Source organism: Orbicella franksi, chromosome 4, assembly GCF_964199315.1.
Source record: "Orbicella franksi chromosome 4, jaOrbFran1.1, whole genome shotgun sequence".
NCBI lineage: Eukaryota > Metazoa > Cnidaria > Anthozoa > Scleractinia > Merulinidae > Orbicella > Orbicella franksi.
Window position 1 is genome coordinate 21,280,460 of NC_138148.1, and position 25,440 is coordinate 21,305,899.

Consider the following 25,440-nt stretch of genomic DNA (forward strand, 5'->3'; position numbering starts at 1 on the left):
ACTGAATAGTCTTCTGAGGGCTTTTCTTCCGGGCAAATACAGATACTTGCTTTTAATTATTTCAGAGCTGAGCATGCAAGAATTATGTTTTAATTACTACTCCATGCCTTGTAGCCTAATTCTCAGAGAGTGGGTGGCTGCAAGCGACCTGTAGCGTCTGAGAATAGGGCTACATGCAGTGCTCAACACAGCAAAACAACATGCAGCTTAATAGGGTGTTTTTCTTTTACATGCCAGCCATGTCAAAGTTTTCTTTCTCTGATCAGTAATGAGGTTCTTCATTACACTGATCATTCAGTCAAACAACAATTTATGTAATACTGTAACAAATATGGACTTGGAGATGACAGTAGATCAAAGATTATAAAAATAACTTAAATATTTGAACAGTAAAATTAAATGGACATTTTGTACAAACATCTATTCCTATTTGAGTGAGTTAGTTTTAATTACTTTTTTGCCTCAATATAAATAATACTACTCTAGTGACTAACATTTCCCTAAAAAGGGAAAAAAAGCATGCAACTCAGTTGGAGAAAAACGACCTTCTTATTTGTGTCATTATTCTGTATATGCTGCCCTGTTAACTATCAGGATTTCTTGTGAGGAGAAATGTTGATGAAAGGGCTTGTGAGTTTTTGTGCAGTTGCCCGTTCCTGTTTAGGTCTGTCTCTTGTGCCACCTGAAGCTTTGTACTGCTGAGGACTACTGTAAGTCCTAGTCAATGGTGAGCTGCTAGGAGAAGCAGACAGGCTGGAAATATTGAGCTTTGACCCACTTGATGATCGTATCCAGTCATCCTTAAACACCTGGATTGATAAGTGAGTCACGTGACTGGATAACTTGTTTGTTACATGGGCTAACACCATCTACCAAAGAAGACATTTTACAAGTTAGAAGAGTTCAATATAACTCAAAACAAAACCAATATGCTTCACAGTTAACTGTTAATACTAAGAAGCTCGGACTGGTCTGTTCATTTTATCACAACTCTGAATAATAAATATAACATTGTCAAAATTTACCAAAAGATAAATAGAAGACCTGTACAAAGCTGGAGGGATGAGAAAGCTTAAAAGACAAAATAGTGAATGAAATGAAATGGATGCAGGTCCATATGAATATGAGGGCAATTAAGGATTGACACTACAAGTGATAGGCAATATAAGTACACCTTTTAGTATACGATTTTTACAGGATGTTTTCTAATAATGTACATATGTAGTTTGTACATATTTGATTTCTGGTGTCTGAACACTGCAAGTAACATATCCTGTAGCATATACATTCTCATACCTGCTCACTTGCATCTCTTCTTATTCTCACATGCAGGGAGCCAGCCTACAAAAGTTTAATGACAAATGTTAGTAGCAAATCCCCCCAAAATGGATAATCTTAAGTAGAGAACAGTGTCCCTGAGCTGAGAATCTGTTACTACCATTTTAAAGATCCAAAAGGAAAGGATTAACCTACAAAAACTGTCCTGTAATTATAATTATTATTACTGAATGGTAATTTAATGACATTCACAACCATTCAGTTAGCCCAAGACCAACTCAATTACTTCTACTTGGCCAATCTCAAAAGGTAATAAAACCAAAAACCAAAACCAAAGTAATTGCCCGATAACTTTCGACTCTCAGTTTAAGATAGCTCTGAATGTTACCTCAAACTAACCTCGTTTCAACCCTTTAAGCCCCTTGAGGTTTACTCACTTAACACTTAACTGAATGGACTAAAGTGTGTCATCTCACCATTCTTCCAAATGAAACTGTCCAGAAATGCTCATTTCTGAATTCTAGCACTCCATCTAAGGTGGATGCCTGCAAAAAATATCAACAACACAAGTGATAAAAAAAAAAAACATTGTAGAGGAAGCCACAATGGATGACAAAAGTAGCTGAGACACTTTTAGAAAATGGCACTTTTCTTATTCTATTTTATCTGCATCTAGCATTAATTCTCTGATACCCCCAGCCCCCCCCCCCCCCCCCAATTCAATGTTGTGTAGGTGCTGTGGTCTGTGCAGTCTAAAAAATAGAAAAATCAACATTGTTTGGGGAGGAAGGGGAGAAATGTTTCCAAGACATTCAAAAATCGATTTTTACTGCCAAGTGTCTGAACACTTTTGTCACCCATTGTAGATACCATGTTAAGTAACATGTTGACTGTTTCTTATTACTATCTTACGTTATGGGAATGATGAACATATAATTCAGTGGTGCACTGTTTGGGGGGAGGGGGTGGGGGAGCAGGTCTTTGGGTAACCACTGGAAGTGGTTGTGGGATGATTCTAACAATAGTGAATAAAAGAATTTTTGAATCAACCTTCGTCCCAGTCAAATTAAACCGGATGTTCTTTTGTCAGGAACTCACTGTAATGTTTTCACAACTTTCAATTCAAATTGTAAGGAAAGTTGTAGGTTAAGAGAGGTAAAAAAGCACTGCTGTCTGTATTAATAAGTACCTGTATAAAAAAAATTAAGTTGAGAGGGAATAAATGGGCTTTCTATCTGGACCAAGAAAACTATTTGCACCAATAAAATTAGCAGATGTCAACAACTGTGGTTCACCTTTGCAGCTCAGAAGCTTTTCAACAACTAGATATAATGTATAGAAGATAAATTTACCTCTCTGAGGCACTTGTCTATCTGGCTCATAATATCAGTGGGACAAGTCTGAAAAAAAGTAAAATAAAAACATAATATCATATTGTCTGAGTTCTCTTGGTGTTGTTATAGATAGTTAATGTGTCAATCAGGTGTGGTTATGACATATTACCAGCCAGTGAGTGACTTCCCACAGCATTGTTAAAATAATTTACTGTTGTATTTTCTAAGATTTAAGTGTAAACCAGTTTACCTAAATTCTAAATTCTAATAAGGGCCTTGGCATCCACTGTAATTGGCTTTGCTGTACTGGTCTCCCGGTCTAGTGAATTTGTTGTATATAAGTTAAGTATTTTAGTTAGCTGAAGTTAAATAAATAAATGGTACAAAATGTCGCCGAAGGGAAAGAAGATGTAAGGAGTGTCAATGCAGAGCAGGGTTGTTCCCACACAGAATTCAGGATCATCGGTAAGTAACAAACTAGTTCAGTGAACCTCTCGGATTACAGCACTCCACAGCACTAAGCTTCATTACATTTTCACAGCTCTCTTACAGACGAAACTCACACTCTTATATTAGTACACTTGGAGTTACCAGAAAAATCTCAAAAGAATTAAATAGCATTATTGCAAGGTTTCTAAATATGAAATTATGTATTACATGGGAAATGTATCATTCACGAAGGTTTTAGGTGACAGCTGTATGACTTCTGGTTCAAGTACTCTGTAGAATTTTAATGAAAACAACAAGCCGTAAATTTAATTTGCAAAGGATTGGAAGGAAATATATTCTTCCCCCATGTGATTTCCAAAACAGAGTAAGGTTGTGCAGAAAAAAAATTTAAATGGTAACGGCAAAATCTGTGATTTTTTTGAAATAATATACTAACTTCAAAAGATCGCAAACAAAACTTGATGATAGTGAGCTCTGCTTAAAACTATAAAACAGATGCCCGGTTAAAAATTACAACTTTGCTTGCTGTTGTGGCAATTTCCACAGACAAACTTGGTTCTCTGTCATGGCGGGCACCTCTGACCTACTAACTTCTTCACTTCTGTAATTGTTATTTTCCAAACGACTTCTGTTAGTTTTAGATGAGTCTTCTAACTGTTTTTCTTATTCCTTTGCCACAAGAGTGTTTTGGTTGGATATTATGGACTGATAAGTTCCTGATAGCTTTCATCACTGCTCTCATTGATTGAAGAGAGCACATGGAAAACAGCTCATCTCAATCCCTCCATTTGCACATAACCACAATTCCTTGCATCTGTGATCTTACTGTTGACCACAATTCCTTGCATTTTGCACGAAAAGTGATTGAATGCCCCTATATTGTAATTTTTTACTAATAAGATCTGCTGCCTCTTCTTTTCACTTCAGGCTCACTCACTGCAGCAGCAACAAATGATGCAAATGGTAATTATGGTGTGGTAAGTATGTCATTCTTTTGCATGCAAACATGGAATAGTTTTTGCTTCTACTGTTACCTTGCCATCACACCCTCCCTACCTATATCTTTCTCCCTGCAACTGCCGAAAAAGAACACCTGATTGCAGGTTATTCTAAATTATTACACAACTTTTTGTGAAATGATCTTGAATATCGTTTTAAATTTGAATTTGATGGTAACACTGAAAATATGAAAATCCAGATGTTTTGAACTTATTTTGCAACCACTCCAAGATATTTCCAACTAAAGATAAAGCAAATATTTTGTGGTTGTTCTAGGACCTTTCGTTTGTATGAAGAATGCAATAAAACAGTTATAAATCAATATGAATCTTTACACCCTCTGAATAGATCAAAAAAATTGTTTCATCATTGAGAATTTAACTAAAAGAACATATTTTACAATTGTGTGTATGGAAAAGCTATTCAAAGCTGTGTATTATGCATCAATAATCTCTTGAGTGATTATATGACATGCTCAGTACGTCATGATTTTTTTCGCTCAGGTGCCTATATGATGTACTATTTACATCAAAATGTTAAGAGATTTACTTAAACTCCTCGCATACCAGAAGCAGCTTTTATTGACCACCAAGAATTTCAGAAGAGTTCGACTGCTAATTTTCCCATGGTTGTGACATCATAGGGATATCAAATTACATCAGACTCAGCAAACTTAACTGCATTGAAAAGGCATTTAATGACCTTTCAGAAAATGTGTCCATGTCTATAGTCAAAGTGAAAATGCTCATGGTATTAGACGTTTTTTACCAGACACTCATTTTCAGTGAAAATGGTGTGGCACACAGCACACAAAACCCATTACTTGCTGATGATTTCAGTATACATGTACATAAAGGATAAAGGTTGATCTGAGTAACTGCATTGTAACTAATATATAGACAACAGAAGCAGCAAAAATTAGCAATGTTATATTTTGTTATTATTCTATACCATCTTCATCTTCGAAAACATCAGTCTGAAGATGGTATAGAATAATAACGAAATACACCATTGCTAATTTTCCTTGTATCTGTTGTCTGTATATTAGTCACAATGCAGTTAGTCAGATTAACCTTCCTTTATACACAGCATACACATTGGTCTGGTACTCAAGGGATTAGACACTTCCACAGTCAGTAACTTAAGGAGGGGGGTGAATACAAGCATCAAGAGTTTCCCGCTTCCGGTTTTCAGGCAATGCATTATGGGATATGCGCTCCAGAAAAGTGAGCACCACTCTTGAATCTGCGCCATTACTGAATATTCGTTTCATCTTCGCGTCTGGTTACCTTTTATCTTGTCTTACTTCTCCGTCTTTAATTCATCTTCTACCAATCCTAATCAACTACATACGTCTAAAGTTTCAAGTGACGGTTTCCAGATAATTTTGAGGGAAAAAATTACATTTAAAGTTGTGATTTCAGGCGAAGAATTTCTGACCGGCTGCCATGAGTTCTGAGGAGTCAGAGGAGTCTAACTTACGATGAAGTGAACTCTTGGCATTCTGACGCTCTGAAGCTTTATTGCCGTCAACAGGGCTTGAAAGTTTCCGGAAGCAAGCAAGAACTAGTTACTCATGTGTTTGCAGCCTCGGAAATGGGAATTCCTGTCCAACCGACCGCTGAACACTCTTAAATGAAAAATCTTATTGTAAGAAATAAATTTCTTAAAACAAATCTCCAGTTAAGAAATTTGGTTTTGTTAAATAAAATTTCTTGTTTTAAGATTAATTCTTATTTTAAGAAACAGTTTCTTACTTTGAGATTCCTTATTAAAATCCTTAATTTAAGAAGGAATGCTCTTATTTCAAGACAAGATTATTTTTATTTTCAAGAACAGTTCAAGAATATTGTTTCTTTAAAATTAATTCCCATTTTAAGAGCACTTTTCTCATTTCATGTAAGTATATCAAGAAGTATTTCAAGAATTCCTGTTACTTTCACTATTCTGGACAAGATCAAATCCATTTACAGGTCTCTCCTATGGTGCTCAGTGTGAGGATAACCAAAGCTCTGAGGCCAGGGACAGTGTAGATTAAACATTTGTGGATGTAGTATCACATATACTTAAGTCTTGTAATGCCATCGCTGTACTTATTAGTAGAAAAATACAATGCTCTATGCAAAGCAATGCACATAAAAACTCAGTCTTTTATTTGTAATCCAGCTAGACATTGGATTCACAACAGGACATTAAACTACTTCATAAATGCTTAATAACCATTTTTTCTGTGTGGAGAAATAACCACATAATAACAATGGCCACACTCCATTCAACCAAATACTCCGGAAATCAGTCCACAAGCAAGTTTTTGAAATTTCAGGATACCTCTTGAGGCTGTCCCAATGCTCCAGAATTCAAAAGAGGAGTTTACGGTGAAATAAAAAGCACACAATGTATGCTACTAAATACCATTAATTTATCATGCTCTAACAGCTAGAGTCACATTCAGTACACTAAAGATAATTTAAATTCAAAGTAAGTGAATGTTACATACCACAGCCTTGGAGTTTAAATTGACCACTGTAGCTCTTCAAATCTCTTTTCTTACAATAATCCTCAATTATTTCCAAATGATGAATTGATTTTAACAAATGATACACAAACGGGAGAAATTGGACGCTTGTTGGAAAAAAAATCCTAAATAAGATGTTCCTGGTCCTGTGTAAGACTCCATGGCCACCAGGAAAGGGTTGAATTATCCTACTTTTATTAAAGGATACATGTCGCAATATATTAACACGTCTTGTCAAGTGAAATCAAATTTCTTTGAAGTAGGAACAAACCTCAACATGATTTTTAAGTAGAGGCTAATGACCAAGAGTGGTGGACATAGAATATTGAGACTGGTTATCTGAATGTTTTACTGTATTCAAAATTTAAAGTCCTTGCAAAAAAATATAATTTAAATCTGCAACACAGCCCCTTTAAATATTCCTCTCACTGAAAATTCTACCATAACCCATTTACTTTAACATCTGCATTTCTTTACTTATAGTGCAATTAATAATTTTTTTTTGAGTCAGTGATAAAAACCCTAAACAAACCTCTTCCATGTATATGAAAACATAAGCCATTTTCTGGCTTTTTTGTAGTAAAATCATCATAATATCCTCATGGTTCTTATAATAATACCACAGTAAGAACCATTTAATGTACAACCTTACAAATTTAAACAGAATACACAAAATATATGGCACTAGACTGTTGCACTTGCAAGGATGATCCATTATTGCTATGTATTTTGTACATTCTGTTCACACTGAGAAAGGTTGAGTTTAAATAACCCTCAGTGAGGTACAATTAAGTTTCTAATGAAACAAACAACTGTATTCCCAAACAAAACTCCAAGGAAGTTTACATAAAATATTCTTTGAATGTAATAGCTTTGTAGTCAATACTGAAGGCGTAATGAGTGCACAACAACATAAAAAGACAAAGAAGAGGTCTTCACCTCAATGAGGATCCTCCTGTCAACAACCACAAACAATGTTGATACTCATCTGTCCCATCCTTGTTTACATAACACAAAGAGCTTGACACTCTTAACTTAACTTTTAAGCCAACGTTTTGTGGTCATTCATGTATGCGAATGGCAGTTCAGAAAACTGACAAAATGTACTTGAATTAATGAATTCAGTATACTGGTACAAGATTTATTTCCTGTCGCGTGTGTAGGTGAAATATATATTTTATATGTTATTTTATTCCTATCATTCCTATCATTCCTATCATATATTTTTTTACTATTTTTCTGGACTATTTTAAAACAATTTTTTACCTTTTTTAAATCCATTATTTTGAAACAAAAAATAGCCAAAAAATAGTACAGAGTGCTGACCAAAACATACATGAGTTAGCTTTAAAATAGCTTTAAAATTGACATAACCAGGGTTAAAATAGCTTTGAAATTAAGCCTTTTATAATTAACAGGGTTAAAAATAGCTATAGAATAGAGCACATGAGAGCCACATTTAGCCATTGAACAATGAGATTTATGAAATGTGGCATGTGCAAAAATAGCAACATTATCTGTAATACAGGTACATATATAGCTAAGTCAAAGGTCCAGAATTATAAACAGTGACATTAATAAATTTGGCCCATTAAATTAAGAAGCAAATGGCAATTGAAACAATATAATAGCTAGCACCAATTGAAAATACAATGACTCAGCAACATTAACGTCGTCTTCCTTCGCTATCCTTTTTCTTCGTTGGGAAGGGAAAAAAGCTTGAATGGTGGCTCGCAGTCGCAGGTATGTGTCCTGTTCAAACATGAACAGTGCAGGTTTGTTTCTCCCATTTATTCAACCTTTTCCCGCTGTTTGGGCAGCCAACAACAACAAAATTCCGGCGCCCAAATCCCATACCTAGAGAAGAAATCAAAACAGAATGATTACAGACTTGAAACATTTCGCATGTAAACATCCCTCTTGAAAACCATAAAGTTTTATCGCATTTTTTTTCGCGGAAGACATAAGTAGCCAAAAAATTGATTGACTCACCAGTTTGTAGAATTGCTGACCAGTATAGAAGGCGTAAAGTAAGTATTCCAGTGGAAAAGCACACCATAAATAAAAGGTAAACAAACGCGAAGCTGAAACGAATATTCAGTAATGGCGGAGATTTGAGAGTTGGTGCTCACTTTTCTGGAGCGCATATCCCATAATGCATTGCCCAAAAACCGGAAGCGGGAAACTCTTGATGCTTGTATAGGGGTATGCAAATCCACCAATCCGTGCCTTTTTTTCACCAAATCTGTTGATCAGCTAATATTTTTGTTCAAATCTGAAACCACAACCACATCTGGAAACAGAAGAGTAAAACTTCAAAGGTAAAGTGGTAAATGTGAATGCCGTTGTTAATTTTGCACAAATAGTAAAGAAGGCAACATGCTTAATGACTATAACACAGTACAATAATATTCCAATAACAGTCTCACAACTGAGTTTAAATTAGCTTTGTTCGAAAAAAGAAATAACTTGGATGAACTCATTAACATACTGACCAGGGCTGAAGAAAGATCTATGATCCAAATTTCATGTAGGACCCAAGATCCAAACATCAAGACAGGCACAATCCAGAATGCAGGCCAAAATTCACATCCAATCTACGATACACTGTGTTTTCAAAATCTGCAAGTCTGCTTGATTTACCACAAAAATCCACAATCTGTGTGCTTTTTAAGGCCAAATTCATTGATCCGAAAACCTATTCTCCCATCTCCTTAAGAACACACTAGACACGTAAAAAACACTCATTACTGATAACTTTGGTTCTACTTAATTTGCCTTCTGTATTAATAAAGAACAACTGTTGTATAAGAATTGGTCACTATTGGGTAGGAACAAAGTTTAGTTACCTGCAATAGAATCTGGCCGCTGTATATGCCGAGCGGTAGCATGGTGGCCCACATCATGAATGCTGTCACTATTGCACAAAAGCTGTCAGCTATGAATGATTGACTGGCAAAGAAAACAACAATAACCACTGTTACCATGGTCACTTCACCAAAATTGGCCAATTATATTTGAAAACACATGACCAATGAAATATTTTTAACTAATTAAAAAGCCATTTGAGCCAATGAGTATACAGAAAACATCATCGCAAAATAAAGACATTGTTTTGTTACCAAAATAGAATTGTGTAAAAATAGTCAGTTCTACAGTTTCTCCCTCCGGGAAACAACTAAGTTACTTCATTGGGTTCACCAGGTTATATCTGGGAGTTGTGGATAGTGAATTTTGATCCACTTTTTTAGCAAAGAAAAGAAAAACCATATAAAATTCAATGCAAGTTGGTTGTGACTGAAACAAAAAAAGTTTTAATTGTCATGGACTTCAAGCACTTACTTGTAATTTATCAAAGAATCAGTGATAATAACTAATGCAGCTCCAGCGACTCCCAAAAGAGCTATAGGGTTGAACCTCTGAACCAAAACTTTGCCCAAGAATGGTGAAAACCCACAGATGCTGCAAATCAAAGCATTGATCAATAGAAACCCAACATCACAGAGCAGTCATGACCAACAACTTTGGGACCATGGTGCAGGTTCAGCAACTCAAAGATAGCCTATACACAGCTGTCTGTTTGCTCAAGAAACATTGGTGGGAGGGAATCTTCCCAAAATATGTGGAAAACAACCTGCAGGGCTACAAATATTTTTTTCCTTGAAAGGACATGTGTCTCACTAAGACACCATCTTGGTCAGACAAAAGAAATTGTGGTTGGACATCACCAAAAAAAGTAAGATTTACTCACAGTAGATTCTTATTCATCCTTGTTGTAAAATAATTTACGATAAAAAAATTGTCTGGACATCATGTCTGACCACAGTTGGGATTTCATCAGACATGAGCAAAGTTTGCTCAGCCAATTTCCAATGACCAACTGTTATTTGCAGCCATGACCTTTCTGATTCATTTTCTCATTAGAGTTTTATCTGGACCTTACCTACCATTTTCAATTAGCGTTTTATCAACCTTCCCAATCTGATCTGACCTAATCTGTTGGAAAGGGTAATTGATATTTCCATGGAAATGATAAACAAACAACTGAATTGAATTGAATTTTGGATGAACTAGATCTGTTATGTAAAAGCTTGCAAACTGTGACCATAGTAAAGGCCACTGAATGTCTTGTGCAAAGATCACGTGCAGAGAGCAATTTCCTTTATTGCCTCCATGAGTCATGTTAGATGTTGTCACACTGAACTGGTTTTCATGCACAAATGATTATGCAAGGAAAAGATTATCAAGGGAGAAGCACAGATGCACCTCTCTGATTTTCCTTGAGGAGAGTGGATGGCTGTACACAGGCAAACATGACATATCCCAATACTGACAGTTCAAGATATAATCATAGTTCCCCTCTACTAACTATGATATAATTTGACACAATCTTTTCTTTTTAATGCTAAAGACAGTTGTCTTCTAGTATGTGTGAAGTCTATTTCTTAGATTAAAGGGGCTGCCCAGGAGCATCAGCGCTAAAAATGAAATGGGGGACCAGATGAAGCACAGAAAACAATCTTTGACTTCAGCAGGAATCAAACCCACAATCTCCACAACAGGTCACCATTGCTTTACTTCCACTGTGCTACAGAACCATACAGGAACAGGGACAGGAACTTGGCAAAGTAGGAATTAAGGAGTAGTACATGTAACTTATATGTACTAACCTATGACCAAAGTCATTCACTGCATCCTGTAACCAATTTGATGATGCAGCTAAAATAATAAAATGTGGAAACGTGTCAGCCCATTATATATAAAGTAACATAAACCAGTTGAAATGCCAAGGTCTGCATTGGTATTAGGAGTAATCCAAATATTTGGGGACTGCAGCATAAATGTGTCATTTAAACATTTAAACAACAGGATATTTCTGTATTGTTTAGGATCTGCTTAAAATCAAAATTGAATCATGAAAGCTGCTCTGCTTTAATTACCTTTTGAGACTAGACTAAATGGCTTGTTTGTGACACCATAAGTCACAAGTAAATGTAACATTAATCCAACCACTGTGACTGGAAGAAGATTATCCCTAACAACAACACAACAAAAACAAGCTATGAAACATTTCATCACAGTATCACTAACTAAAGTTTATGTAAAAAAAAGTTCCATCCCTGGACGATTGATGATGGAGTTCATTAAATGCTATTTATTTTTGACATTAATACCATCTTTCAAGCTAATAGCAAACTAGTAGCTGTACTACATTAAGAAAAGTAAATGAATATGGTTCACAGAGCACATACTCCATACAATAATTCAGATCACCAAGCCTAACAAACAAACAAAATTTTGCATTGAGCTTATACATGTAGTTACTTATTTTAAGATATTCTGGTGTAAGTCACTTTTTCATCTTGTCCCACTCATGACAAAGCAGCAGAGAGCACCCTTCCTTGCACCCTAATCCCCATTCATGTGACTCAAAGGGCCCTAGTCAGCCACACCTCTGTTTTTGTTTACAAGCAAGACTTTGGCTATTGTATTATACTCGGGGCATGTCAAAATCACTGTGAAACTACTAACAATAATTAAACATACTTTCAGGAACACAACTTATGGTGAAGCAATCAGATTTTGCTTCACCATGCAATATCAATAATTTCAATTGCATTGAAAATGGCAGAGGCTGACTAAGGCCCTTTAAGATGAGAATTATCGTGTTTAAATAAAGTTTATCTATCTATCTATCTATCTATCTAATGGCAGTGGTCTACGAGAGGTGTTTGTTTGACTGCACTGTGGTTGGGAATGATCTGTCACTGAGTGCTGTCACTGCAGTGCAATGATTGGTGATTTGCAGGTAGTTGTGGTGAGGTGAGATAGAAATTAAAGGACACAATGCAAGGAAAGGTGCCTTAAATAAAAGCTTGAACACTGGTCCCTGTTATCCTGAAGAGTAAATTCAAGCTGCTCACACACACACACTTTGATTTTATTTTATTACTGTACTCACGTCATAACTTCTGGGGGCATTAATAATCTTTCAGTGCTGGGAAATATAAAAAGCAAATTAAAGAAACATAGTAACTCTTTGTAAATCCAAGAAGAAGGGTTTGAAGAAGGTACTGAACAGTAAATACCCTTATTATATAGCTAGCTCCGCGAGCGGGCAAGATGAATCAAATCCTGCGCTGTGATTGGCTACCCGAGCAGGCAAGATGGAGCTATCTTGCCCGCTCGGGACTACCCGCCGTGTCCCGCAAGAAAAATCTCCGTGAAAGCCATATAATAAATCCTTTATTGACCAAGCTTGTTCGGTCAAGATGGCTGGATATTGGCCTCGTTCTTTTTTGTGAGTTTATGGACCTCGACTCCATCTCAGTCCATAAACACGCAAAAAAGGAACTTGGCCAATATCCAGCCATCTTGACCTCACACTTGGCCAATAACCCTGACTTCTTTTGAAATACACTGAGAAAAAAGTGTACATTTAGTAAAACATACTGTATGTTCACAGCTCAACATTGTTTTTGCTTGTACAGTTGAGATGCCATTCTAATTGCTGATATCAGTTGCTATTATTAGTTATCTTTACCTTTCTTTTACTATAAACAAAGCTCCAAACATCACAAGAATAGTAGTTGTAAACACTGCCAACACCTCAAACCTCTCATACCTGTGGCACAAACCAATAACACAGTGAATAAAATTTGAATGTATAGGGTCTCAGAAAGGATCAAAGGTTGTGTTGTTAGTCTTAAGAACAGCAATAAGCCATGGGTTTATGCAGAGCAATACTTATTGACCAGAGTCTTAAATTTATGGACTTTGCTTTTGGTTCCACGTAACCTGTGTGACCATTTTCGTACCTCATTACATCATTTGTATATTGTTTCTATATTCTTCCATAATCTATTCAACTGTACACCATGCATGGAAAAATGTGGCTGATTGGTTAGAATTCCATTTCATGTAACATATAGGATCTTATTTTACACCCTCTCACCAGGATAACACAGATGTCTTCATGCCTTTGGACATGACACAAACATGACACATTCAAACCATACAACAACATGGAAGTCATCCTTACCCGAAGGAAAAGGTTGATGATGGTTTCTGAAGTGACACCCAGAGAGACAAAAGACAGGTTAAAAGACTACACAAAAGAGACAAACAGGAGAAAAATATTGAGCTATTAGCAGGCCTTACAAAAAGTGCCCTCCAGTCATCTGGGATAAGGGGATTTTCCTTCCGGGAAAGTAACTTTTCATTCTCACTTGTTCAATGAGCAAGAGATCAGGCAACCCGTCCACCAACTAAACCATTAAAAGGGCAAACTAAGACTTGTCCAGGGCAAAAAAAATTTGAGGGATTTTTGTCCTGGGGCAAGCTGGAATTCAAGTTTTTCTTGCCTTATATTAGTAAACACATTTGAACCTTCCCTAGTGCATGCCTTATACCTGTAAGCATATACTTAGCAACAGTCCCAGCCACATACAAAATATAACAATTAAGACCAAGTTTAACAGAGGACCAGGCAGGGGTGATACATGCCATCTCTCCTTTTTGGATGAAACTTTGCCAGATTGAAGGTACTACCCAACAACTCTAAAAGACAAAGTGGGCCGGCTTTGGGATTTTTCCCTTAGGAGTTAGACCCCCCCTCCCCCTGGTTTTTTTGCCCAAAATCTCAAAAATGTCACTAAAATAAGCATCAAATTTAGACACCACTCCTGCTTACAGAATGCATTGAATGTTATTGATATTTTACACAAATATAGATTAGACCTATCTTAGTTCACACCAGGAGTTGCAAGTCATTTGAAGTGGCAGGTGCCAATCAAGGATTGTCATTTCCTACCCATGTCATGCAACATTGAGCTATAAGGCAAATTAGCTCAAATTCTGACTCATATATTGCTTAAATCCAACTTTCTAAATCAAAACTAATTTTACCACAGTTTAGAGTCACCCTTGGCCTGATGAAATTAAGAATAAAATTTTTGGCATCTGTTATTTTTTGGCAACAAAAGCTGTTCAAACAACATGACAAGAGACTAGTTTTAACAAAGAGACAAGGGCAAAATCTAAAAATATTAGACATTCTGTATTCAGTTTATTAAAATTATTTCTATGTTAATGTCGTTAACAAAGTCTTTGAATGTTATTTAGGGCAGTGGAAGCTCAATGAATGCAAAACCCTTGGCAATATCCCTTAACCCTCAGATGTACAAGGCGGGGGGGGGGGTGAATACCATCCCCCAATAAGGTTTTTTTTCAAAATTTCGAGAAGACGATTTATTCTAAGGGGCTGAAACTTTCAGTAGCTGTGCATTCTTCCTTCACGAATATTTTGATTTGTCAATTGTGTCCATCATCTTTGACGTTTCCATGGCAACTGCTAGTTTCATCTGGGTTTGGCCAAAAATCAACTTTTTTTGACATAATTCTGTATTTTTTTTCCAGTTTTCTTCATCAAATTCCAGAAATTCACCAGTTTGTACATTTCATAAGTATTCTGGCTTGATTTTGTATCAATTTCCGTTATTTTTTTACTTTTTGAGAAAAAAGTAAAATCCAAGATGGCGGATCCAAGATGGCGGTCAAATGATGTCATTTGGCAACCAACATATATGGTATCATTTTGTAGACCAAGCTCAGGGCTATCTAATTAATGTAAATTTATTTCACTGGCCCTAAACAGAGAGAAAGCCCAAAGGGGTTCCATCCACTTCCCCCTTGCACCACGGTGGGCACAAAACACCTAAATTCTATTCGTAAAATCTAAATATGGGAATGAATGGTCATGATATTAAAATTCTGAAACATTGACTAGTTAGAGGAGAGTTTTTCTGGGCATATCTTACTTTTTAGATTACTCTTGAAACCCTGCCCGATTATCACGGACAGGTTACATGCTTGATGTTGCAATTGATTATTGTCAACTATTACTTTACAGTCAGCATACAAACTCATCAATCCTGACAAGTATTATTCGCTGAAATTATTGTTTGCCCTCATATATCAACTCTTGAGCTCACCCAATGAATATCCATTTCATGCGAATCGAGTTAAAAAACATCTTTGACTTTTTTTACCTTGCTGCATCAGCTGGCAAGTAAATCTTAATTGATGTAAAAATAAACATTGTGGATATAACTTTGAAAGCACGGGAACAATAACCAAAGACCTTTGTCAGCGGTAAATAACATCACCAAGTGGTTATTAATAGTTTGTTGGTATTATTATTAATTATTTTTATTTATATTTATTGTTGTTATTATTTATCATCAATAGTTTGTTGTTATTATTATTTATTAAATATTCCTTTATATAATTACCTGTAAAGCAAACATGTTCATTGTTGTACATATGTCCAGAGAAGTCAAAGAGTCCTTTAATTGTAGGTCAGTGCGCAAGAGATTTAATCTCTATTTATAGATGTGCACACTCCAATGTTAAGAATGGCTTCGATATTTTGCTCAATTGTAACTTTTTTTTGAAAGAAAAGCGCAACAATACGTACCGGATGTCACCTTTCTTCCCATCTCATCCTCTCACTTCCCAGCTAAGCTAAGTGCATATGCACAATAAACTTGACTTACTTACTTACTTATTTACCAGCCTTAGAGAGTGCACAGGCATTAAGATCATCAGATATGATTTCAGTGATCCACAGGCTGGAAAGGATGTCTGTGACAGATGAATTGCCACAGTGAAGAGCCATGTACCTCGTAGCATAAATGAAGGCGACGACATCAAAAGTGTTAGTGATACCCTATGGTGGGTTAAAGGGTGCCAGGCAGATCAATAATATTATTAAGACTTAAGAGTCAGGCTGGGCCATGAAGCACACAATGTCTGGGATCCTGTCTCTAAAATTTTTTAGGTTTGAGAATATAGAAGGCTTATGATGAGGGTCCTGGTAAACGTTTCACACCTGCACAACGAGGAATGGATTTAAAAGACCTCAAGGGCCTACAGACTTGTGCGTAGAGCAGCCCTTAAATGTACTGTGCACGAGAGAGACTGCTACTTTTAGATCCAGGAGTTTGACAAGTGTCAGCTCCAACAGCCTCAGTCTAGGCATAGTTAATAGAAGGGGATTATTATAATACTCAACAAAGTTCTTTGTTGTATGTTTTTGTTCTCTTTTTTGGCCTTGAACTTGCACAAAACACAATTGTTGTGTACTACTGACCGAGGAACTCACCAATAGAAACATTTTGGTTATGTAATTCATGCATAGTGCATGAGCACAAAAAATTGTGCATGGTCGTGGACCTTCCAACACAAATCTTGGCATCTTTGTTTGCTCCTTTGATGTTTGCTGGGCTTCATAACCATTCCCCTCAATTAACTATGGTCTAGGACCTCGCAGTCTATTGAAGAAGAGTCCCAAGTTGTCAAAGCTACGAGAGTGTATTCCTCCTACCCTGAGGAGGGATTCACAAAAACATACCAATATTTTGCAGTCTGCAGAAGCACATGGATCAGCGGGTAAACACCTAATGAGGTTAGAGAAAGAAACGGCATAGACAGCGTGAAAATAAAATGGGTTGAAATCCCAAGCATCCTTTAGTGATCATGATCCACATGAGAAATCTCAAAGGGATGGGTCTGAGGAACCCGCTTTTCTGAGAAAGTGAAAAGAACATTCCTGGAAGGTGAGGAGACAGGGCGAAAATGTAGTGGATGAGTGCAGTAAGATGAGACTCTGCAAGACAGCAGTGGCAGGAAAATGTCCAGGAAAGAAGAGTAGCTTGCTGCAGACCAAATAGCCCAGTACTTTTGCAGGTTGTCTGTGATGTACAGAAGTGGCCAACTCACCATACACCAGGCTGATCTGAGTCCTTCTCAAGATTAAGCAGAAGAGATCTTGACCAGGCTTGCAGTAGGAAAACAGTACTACTTCCCAGCTACTTAATCATCCACCATGTAGAATACGTAACACAGGAATAGAATAGAGTGTAGAATATGTAACACAGGAGGTTACTGAGCAGAAAAGAAAACGATAGCCGAGAGCCACTCAAGCTTCTTGAGTGCCTAGAAAAATTCAAAAAGTTCAACAAGAGCCAAACCTTACTAAACCTAAGGCACTGGTGCCGTGTATGTTGTCTTGTGTGCTCGCTTGGACCTTAGGTTTTTCAGGTCTTCTCAAGGCTCAATTTTTTCTCAGAATTGCAATTTTTTTTCACACATCTTCTTACTCGCAGATATGCGATTATTTATAATATTTTGTGCTAGCATCTTTGAGGTATAAAATTTATCTGCAGCTAATTCAGTATAGTAACTTTCAGAAGAAAAATGCTAGCTGAAGCTCAGTCTTACAGTGCAAGTATTATATACGTGTTTACCAAGATTTACTTGCATGCCTAATGCAGCAAAATCAATATCTCAAGGGTTTTTTGAACTCGAAATGGGGGCAAACAATAGTTTCAGCAAAGAATACTTCTCAGGATTGATGAGTATGTATGCCAAATGTAAAGTAAGAGTTCACAATAATCAATTGCAAGATCAAGTATTAATAACTACTTAATAACCGAGAGTGAGGTCGTTACGGGAAAATCTCAAACTGAGGTCAATACGGTAGGCCGAAGTTTGAGATTTTCCCGTAACGACCGAACGGTCAAGGTTATTAAGTTGTTTATTATATGGCTCACGAATTAAAGAAAAAAAAATTATTCAAGCGGAAGTCGTCAATGTACATCCGGTGATGCGCGCATTTACCGATTCATTCATTGTCTCAAACCCAGGGCAAAACTACACAGTCAGCGAACTTCACTACTGTAATTCTTTACGGGAAAAATGATTGTCACAGCCCTCAAAAAGGTATTTTAGTATTGTGGAGCCACAACTTGATGAGGGAGTTTTTCCAACTTTTGTGGCGAAACGTCAACACATATAGAAAAGACAGAAAGTGCTTCAAAATGGTCCAAACCAACGGTCTTTCGGTGAAAGAAAATACTAATGCTTCAGAATGCACTGCTCAGAATAACTCGATCTTCGCATTCGCTTTCGACAACATATCTTGGCCTTCTTAATTCTGGGACTTATGAATGAACTTTTCAAGCTTTGCGAGCGTCTAAAACCTCCTACAGGTATCAGAAACACTGCTACCGACAGAAACCGCCCGATTGTTTACACCTGATGATCCTGGAAGCTGATTTTCACTTGCTTGTGTTGAAGCGAGGGAATCTATTTGATGAGAACTGAAACGGAGTTCAATATTTTGGTAATTATTGTGACTAAGATGATAACTTATAAGTTTCTTTGTGGTTTTCTGCTCAGGATACGTGACACATCTGCCTATGGTGTTTTTCACTTAGCGATTTTAGCTTTACTCGACACTCAGCAAACTTTGATTGTTTTTCACTAGTGCTCGCCAAGGTTACCGGTAAGTCAAAAACGACTACTATGTAAATTTTATTAAGGAAAAATTCCTAAACTTTTAGCTACTTGGAATTAAATTTACTTCTCTTACTGTTTTTAATCGGCTTTCATCGTTTCAATGCGCTTGAATTTTCCAAGCCGGGCTCTTCCTAATTTGCATAATCTGTAATCGGCCCGTGGGCATTACAGCTGCATAATGACCGCTCAGATCTCGCTCTCAGCTAATCAGAGTGCGTGTTATATCGGCCACAAGCTTTAAGAATTTAAGTCTTAGAATTTAAACATCATGGCCGTTCATTCCCATATTTAGATCGTACAAATAGAATTTAGGTGTTTTGCACTGTTACTTAACCCGCGGACATGCAAGCTAACTCTTACCCCCACCGTGGTACAAGGGGGAAGTGTTAAGGCACAGCGAAACAAATTTACATTGATTAGATAGCCCTGAACTTGGTCTAAAAAATGATACCATAATCATTGGTTGTGACATCATATGGTGTCAAATGAAGTCTTTGACCTGCCACCTTCGATCCGCCATCTTGGATTTTACTTTTTTCTTAAAAAGTCAAAAAATAACAGAAATTAATACAAAATCAAGCCAGAATACTAATGAAATGTACAAATTGGTAAATTTCTAGAATTTGAAAAAAAATACAGAATTATGTCAAAGAAAGTTGATTTTTAGCCAAACCCACATGAAACTAGCGGTTGCCATGAAAACGTCAAAAATGATGGACACACAATTGACATATCAAAATATCCGTGAAGGATGAATGAATAGCTACTGAAAGTTTCAGCCCCTTAGAGTAAATCGTCTTTTCAAAATTTTTAAAAAACCTTATTGGGGGATGGCATTCATCCTCCCCCCCCCCCCCCCGCCCCCCGCCTTGTACGTCTGAGGGTTAAGGGATATTGCCAAGAGTTTTGCATTCATTGAGCTTCCACTGCCCTAAATAACATTCAAAGACTTTGTTAATGACATTAACATAGAAATAACTTTAATAAACTGATTCTATAATGTCTAATATTTTTAGATTTCGCCCTTGTCTCTTTGTTAAAACTAGTCTCTTGTCATGTTGTTTGAACAGCTTTTGTTGCCAAAAAATAACAGATGCCAAAAATTTTATTCTTAATTTCATCAGGCCAAGGGTGACTCTAAACCGTGGTAAAATTAGTTTTGATTTAGAAAGTTGGATTTAAGCAATATATGGGTCAGAATTTGAGCTAATTTGCCTTATAGCTCAATGATGTGTGACATGGGTAGGAAATGAAAATCCTTGATTGGCACCTGCCACTTCAAATGACTTGAAACTCCTGGTGTGAACTAGGATAGGTCTAATCTATATTTGTGTAAAATATCAATAACATTCAATCCATTCTGTAAGCAGGAGTGGTGTCTAAATTTGATGCTTATTTTAGTGACATTTTTGAGATTTTGGGCAAAAAACAAGGGGGCTGGTCTAATTCCTAAGGGAAAAATCCCAAAGCTGGCCCACTTTGTCTTTTAGAGTTGTTGGGTAGTACCTTCAATCTGGCAAAGTTTCATCCAAAAAGGAGAGATGGCATGTATCACCCCTGGCTGGTCCTCTGGTAAACTCGGTCTTAATTAATACACTTCAAACTCCCATACACTTGTCCTCAGTGGACACTTTGCCTGCTGCTTAGGTTGTTCCCTCAAAAGAGGTTCAATCATAATATTATGATAAATCCATGAAAAAGAAACTCTTTAATGTTACAGACGTTTTTGTACATCATACCTTAGTAAATCAAATATTGTCAAGTAGCTAAATGATGTGAGTGCTGAAAGAAAACCATAAAAGTTATGTTTCACACAGCTGCATTAATGAAATTTAAACAATGTAACAGTCAAGCAGGAACCAATAAGAAATTAATTAATTGTGAATTACCCAAACTATTTGTTGATCCACTGTATATAAAAAGTCCAAAAGTACAAAGTGCATTGACAATGATCAACCAGAATATTCTCCAACCCTGTCAAAAAAATTGACAGATAAGTTGGTTTTTAGATTAGACGGTCAAACAAATTGAAATTCTACACATATGGTCAAAGAATATGTTGTAGGTTAAAATGAAATTCAGGTTTAAAATGATTTTAACCTAGTTGGATTCTCGATTTCCTTTGTCTTCTAACCCTAATTGTTGCATCCGCATTTAATTCTTTGTTATTTTTTCTGTTTGTGCGTGCATTCTTGCGTGATCATTGCATTCTTTTCTTTTCTCTCGCTTTCACGTTATCGATATTCTGTCAGGTTTTTTCGCATAATTTTACTTTGTTTCAGTCCCCTTTTGTATGCGTCTTTCTAGTTTATTTGTGCACTTTCATCACAACACTACCGTCATCTCGTTTCATTTACTGTCCTGCCGTTTTCCTTTTACGTGTTCCTTAGCTTCCTAGTCATACAACGTTTCAACCGCTCCCTTTTCATTGCTTTCTTCGCACTCTATCATTAAATTGCAAATTTCGTCTTATCGATTAAAGCCAAGTAGCGCATTGAACGTTGACTACAATACTAATTATCCATGACCCATGAATAATTAGGGTTAAGAGACAAATTAATTTCATTTTAAGCTGAATTTCATTTTGACCTACAACATATACTCCTAATAACCATAACAACCAAAACAGCAATATGATAACAATCATAAGGAAACTACAGAACAACTGAAAAGCTACAGGCAATAACATCACCTCAGTTGCTTGATAAATAATTATCAAAAATTATTGATAATTAATTAAATTATTTATGATCAAAGTGATTAACTAGTTGTCAGACAATCTCAGCTACTTCAGAGAGTGGACAAAACCTTCTTTGATAAGAAATAATCTAGCAGTACGTATATGCTTCATGTTTGTATTTTGATTTGAATGATACGTTTTACATGTTGTTTTCTACTACAATAAAAATCACTCAATGTTGATGTGTGATCCCATATAAAATGTGTCTTGCACCTGATACAGGTATATAGTTCACACTAATACTAACTAATTTGTGGATGCATCAAGAGCAAGCAAACTGCTTGGTTCTGAAGAGAACAGTACCACAAGGAGAGCAAGGGATTTTAAGAAAAAGATGTATACTGTACTGTAACCGAGTATTTTCACATAATTTTCAGTTTGGGAACTTTGCATGATTAAGTTGCCAAGTTTGGGGTGCGTCTTATAGCCGAGTGCGCCTTATAACCGAGAAACTACGGTAGGTTTGTGATGTTATCCAAAATTAAATTAAAATAGGTGAACACAGATATCTACCCAACCCCACTACTGCAAGACTAATTGAAATTAATAATTAAACAAACATTTCAGTTTACACCTTATTGTTTTATTTCGTGATTTAGCAGTTTAGCAGGGGGGAACCTCCCTAAACCAAGCAAATAGTGCGCTCTGCACTAAAAATGAATAAAGTTTGGCATAAGCAGAGTAGCTTTCCTTTATCAGAGCAAAATTGTTCTATGTTTTTTCTTTTTCACTGATTTGAACTTTGTTTTCATGAAATAATGTTTGCAAGAAAAACAAATTCAAATTTCCGAGTGACCTCATTTAAAATACCTTCTGAAAGCCAAAACAAAAAAAAGTTTGTTTCACTTCAAGTGATGATGATTTCAGTGAGGAAACAATAAAATGTTGATTTCATGTGAACACACAACTTCAAAGACATTTACTTAAAATAATTTAAAAACCAACAAAATAGCAGAGAGATTGATTTAACTTTTAAAAAAGGGGGAAAAAATAATGTTGATTCCACTGATGAACAAATTAATAAATTTTTTCCCTTATATACATCCCTATAGATCAATATTCTTACCTGTCTCTCAGCAAGAACACTCTGAAGTTCTCTTTTAACTCTTTTCATGATTGGATGGGATCTTTGTGGAAATGGCTTAATAGCACTCTAAATAATACCAAAAAAGTGCAATAATACATGTAACTTATTTTCCAGCTTCAATTATTTGAGTACAGTAACTTAATACTTATGAAAGTTAGTTATTTAGTTACCATGGAAACTATTACAACATGGAAACCAGATACCATTAGAATCTTATACACAGGAATTGAAACAAAAGCAGATAGATTGATCAGTGAGAACTGCGAATGCAAAAATGTCTTTTTACCCATCAAAAAGGGTGATGAGCCTCTATGACTATATTGGTTGATGGGACATCTAGTTCCCGAAAACATGCTGAAATTAACCACAGCATAATCACAGCATTCGGTGGGTTCACACTAACATTCTAAGTAGATCTTGAGTATGTGAAGAGCTCAAGTATACTAGAGATCATATATGATTACTTACGTTGATACTCGATCTTATTTAAAATCAAAGTATACTTCAAGTGACAGAGCCATTCATGGGCTGCCCTGGATTTGTTACTATTACAAACTGTCAACCTAAGTTATTGCTACAGGAACAAAAAGCCAGGTTGTGCCTGAATATCCCAGCACTGACCCGGCCATGTGAATTTCATTTTAGTAAATGTAATAGAGAGCATGTGACTCTGTGGTCTAAATAATCATCATCTTCTAACCCACAGAACGTAGGTCTAATGTTGACTGCTATGACTGAAGTTGGTTAAGTTTTTCTATGCCATTCTTTCTATTGAGAACCAGATGTAAAGAAAGCGAGTAGTGCAAAAATGATGTGTGTGTCATACAAGTCTAGTAAGTTCTGATATGCCAAAGAAAAACGCATTTGATTGACATTCAATTCACCGAAGGTAGCATAAGTAAGCTGGTAAGAATGGTTGAACTTGACTTGGAAGTGCACTTCCGCCTTTTTGAAAAAAAAAAAAGATGCGCTGTTGTGTCGGCTACTTAAGTTAAGAATAGACCTGTTCATATCTAAAATATGATTCAAGTGTGCCTAAGGTCTACTCGCTAAGCTAGTATAAACTCACCTACTGTACTATCTAATTTTTACAATGTAATAACTGTTATTATAGTGCTGGAAATAAATTATATTGTTTACTTAGCTGGACATGTGTCATTTCATATCCTATTTTGGTTGGACATATAATAATCGCAAATTTTGTCAGCCTATAATTAATATTAGAAGTAATCTACATACATATTTGCATGCATTTACATTATGGGGTGATTTTCAAAGTACATGATTGTTCATTTCCAGAGTCTTTCCAAGCAAAACAAAACACAGATCTGTATTTTACATGATGATGTAAAAATAGAAAGGCAATTTCAATTTCTACTCATACAATGTTCAGTGACCAACTGCTAACAACCATAAATACTAATTTAGATGGCAAAATAATTATCAATAACCAACTGCTATCTTTACCCCTATATAATTCTAGCTGAGATAAATGAATTAGAGACAACTATTTTCAAGTACTTACTGACAACATAATTCTTTCATCATCATTCATTGTACCTCTCATTCTAAGGCTCTTTGCTGTTAAAATGTGAAAACATCAGAACTTGAAATGGTATGACAATAGTACATCATGTTACTTATTATGATGTATAGCCAAGTGCTGTTCAGTAAAACGTTCATGCAACTTCATCCATGATACACTATTCCACACTTTTGGATCAGGTTAAGCAACACCAAGTATTTTTATATACAGATCATAACACTATTGTTTGGAAGCACTTAACACCTTGCCTACATACATACACGTACATATGAGTTATTGACCAAGCATGAGGTCAAGATGGCTGGATATTGGCCAAGTTTTATTTTTTGCATGTTTATGAACTGAGATGGAGTTGAGATCCATAAACTCACCAAAAAAAATAAGAATGAGGTCAATTTCTAAACATCTTGACCAAACAAGCTTGGTCAAAAAAGTATTTATTATATGGAAAAAGAACACCATTTTCTTGCAAGACACAGCGGGTAAGATATGCCATCTTGCCCGCTTGGTAGCCAATCACAGTGCAGGATTTGGATCATCTTACCCACTTAGGGAGCTGGCCATACAATAAATAAGTTTACCATATTCAGGCCTGTCTTATCAAAAGGTATATTATACTTTTTGATAAGGCAGGCCTGAATATGGCAAACTTAGGGCTGGTGTGGACCTGACTGAATGTAACTAACCTAGTATTTATACAAAGAAAGAAAATCTTTAAAATATAAAAAATCCGGGTTTTTAGAAGTCAATTTATTGGCATTCTCTAACCTGGTCAGTGCAAGTATCTATTGCAAAACAGTAGGTTTTGTTTTCCCTCAACTCTTTCTGTTCCCCTGCACCTCAGGGAACATTAAGGGTTGGGTAAACAACACTCACTGTTTCCCTTGGGGCCAGTCATTAAATGCTTATTGTAGTCTATACTAGTGAAATGTACCTCTTTCCACAGCATTCAATAAATCTTGATTCAGAGCTTGGCTGCTGTCTGTTTCTGGAATGTCTATGGCAACTTGTCGAACCTCTGGCTGCTTTTTAGGAAGATACCGTAATAACCTGTCTGTTCCTATGCTCGGTGCTGCTGTTGCTGCTGTAACGCTGTTGTAAGAATGCTTTTTTTCTGGATTTGCCATT

General features: G+C 36.2%; 1 protein-coding gene and 1 long non-coding RNA gene across 2 annotated transcripts; one reads left to right on the forward strand and one right to left on the reverse strand.

Moving 5' to 3' along the window:
• LOC145483709 (zinc transporter 6-like) lies at positions 1-25,440 on the reverse strand. Its single transcript, XM_081462254.1, has 16 exons — positions 25,247-25,440; positions 24,292-24,347; positions 22,746-22,832; positions 20,829-20,913; positions 20,679-20,721; positions 13,619-13,684; positions 13,121-13,201; positions 12,539-12,574; positions 11,517-11,611; positions 11,247-11,295; positions 9,919-10,038; positions 9,426-9,528; positions 2,631-2,678; positions 1,755-1,823; positions 1,297-1,341; positions 1-869 (listed from the first exon to the last, which is right to left on the reverse strand). Exons 1-16 carry the CDS (start codon positions 25,437-25,439, stop codon positions 591-593), a joined length of 1,455 nt encoding a protein of 484 aa, XP_081318380.1. The 5' UTR covers position 25,440; the 3' UTR covers positions 1-590.
• On the forward strand, positions 2,650-8,142 carry LOC145483741 (uncharacterized). The gene is made up of 2 exons (XR_014048952.1): positions 2,650-4,039; positions 5,486-8,142. It is a non-coding gene; the product is annotated as an uncharacterized LOC145483741 (long non-coding RNA).

Excerpts from the sequence above, each read along its gene's own strand:
- LOC145483709 (XM_081462254.1), bottom strand. The coding sequence starts at position 25,439 with ATGGCAAATCCAGAAAAAAAGCATTCTTACAACAGCGTTACAGCAGCA. Across the intron at positions 24,348-25,246 it reads ATTGAATGCTGTGGAAAGAG|CAAAGAGCCTTAGAATGAGA; the intron begins GTACATTTCACT and ends ACATTTTAACAG. Across the intron at positions 10,039-11,246 it reads GTGAATGACTTTGGTCATAG|CATCTGTGGGTTTTCACCAT; the intron begins GTTAGTACATAT and ends TTTGATTTGCAG.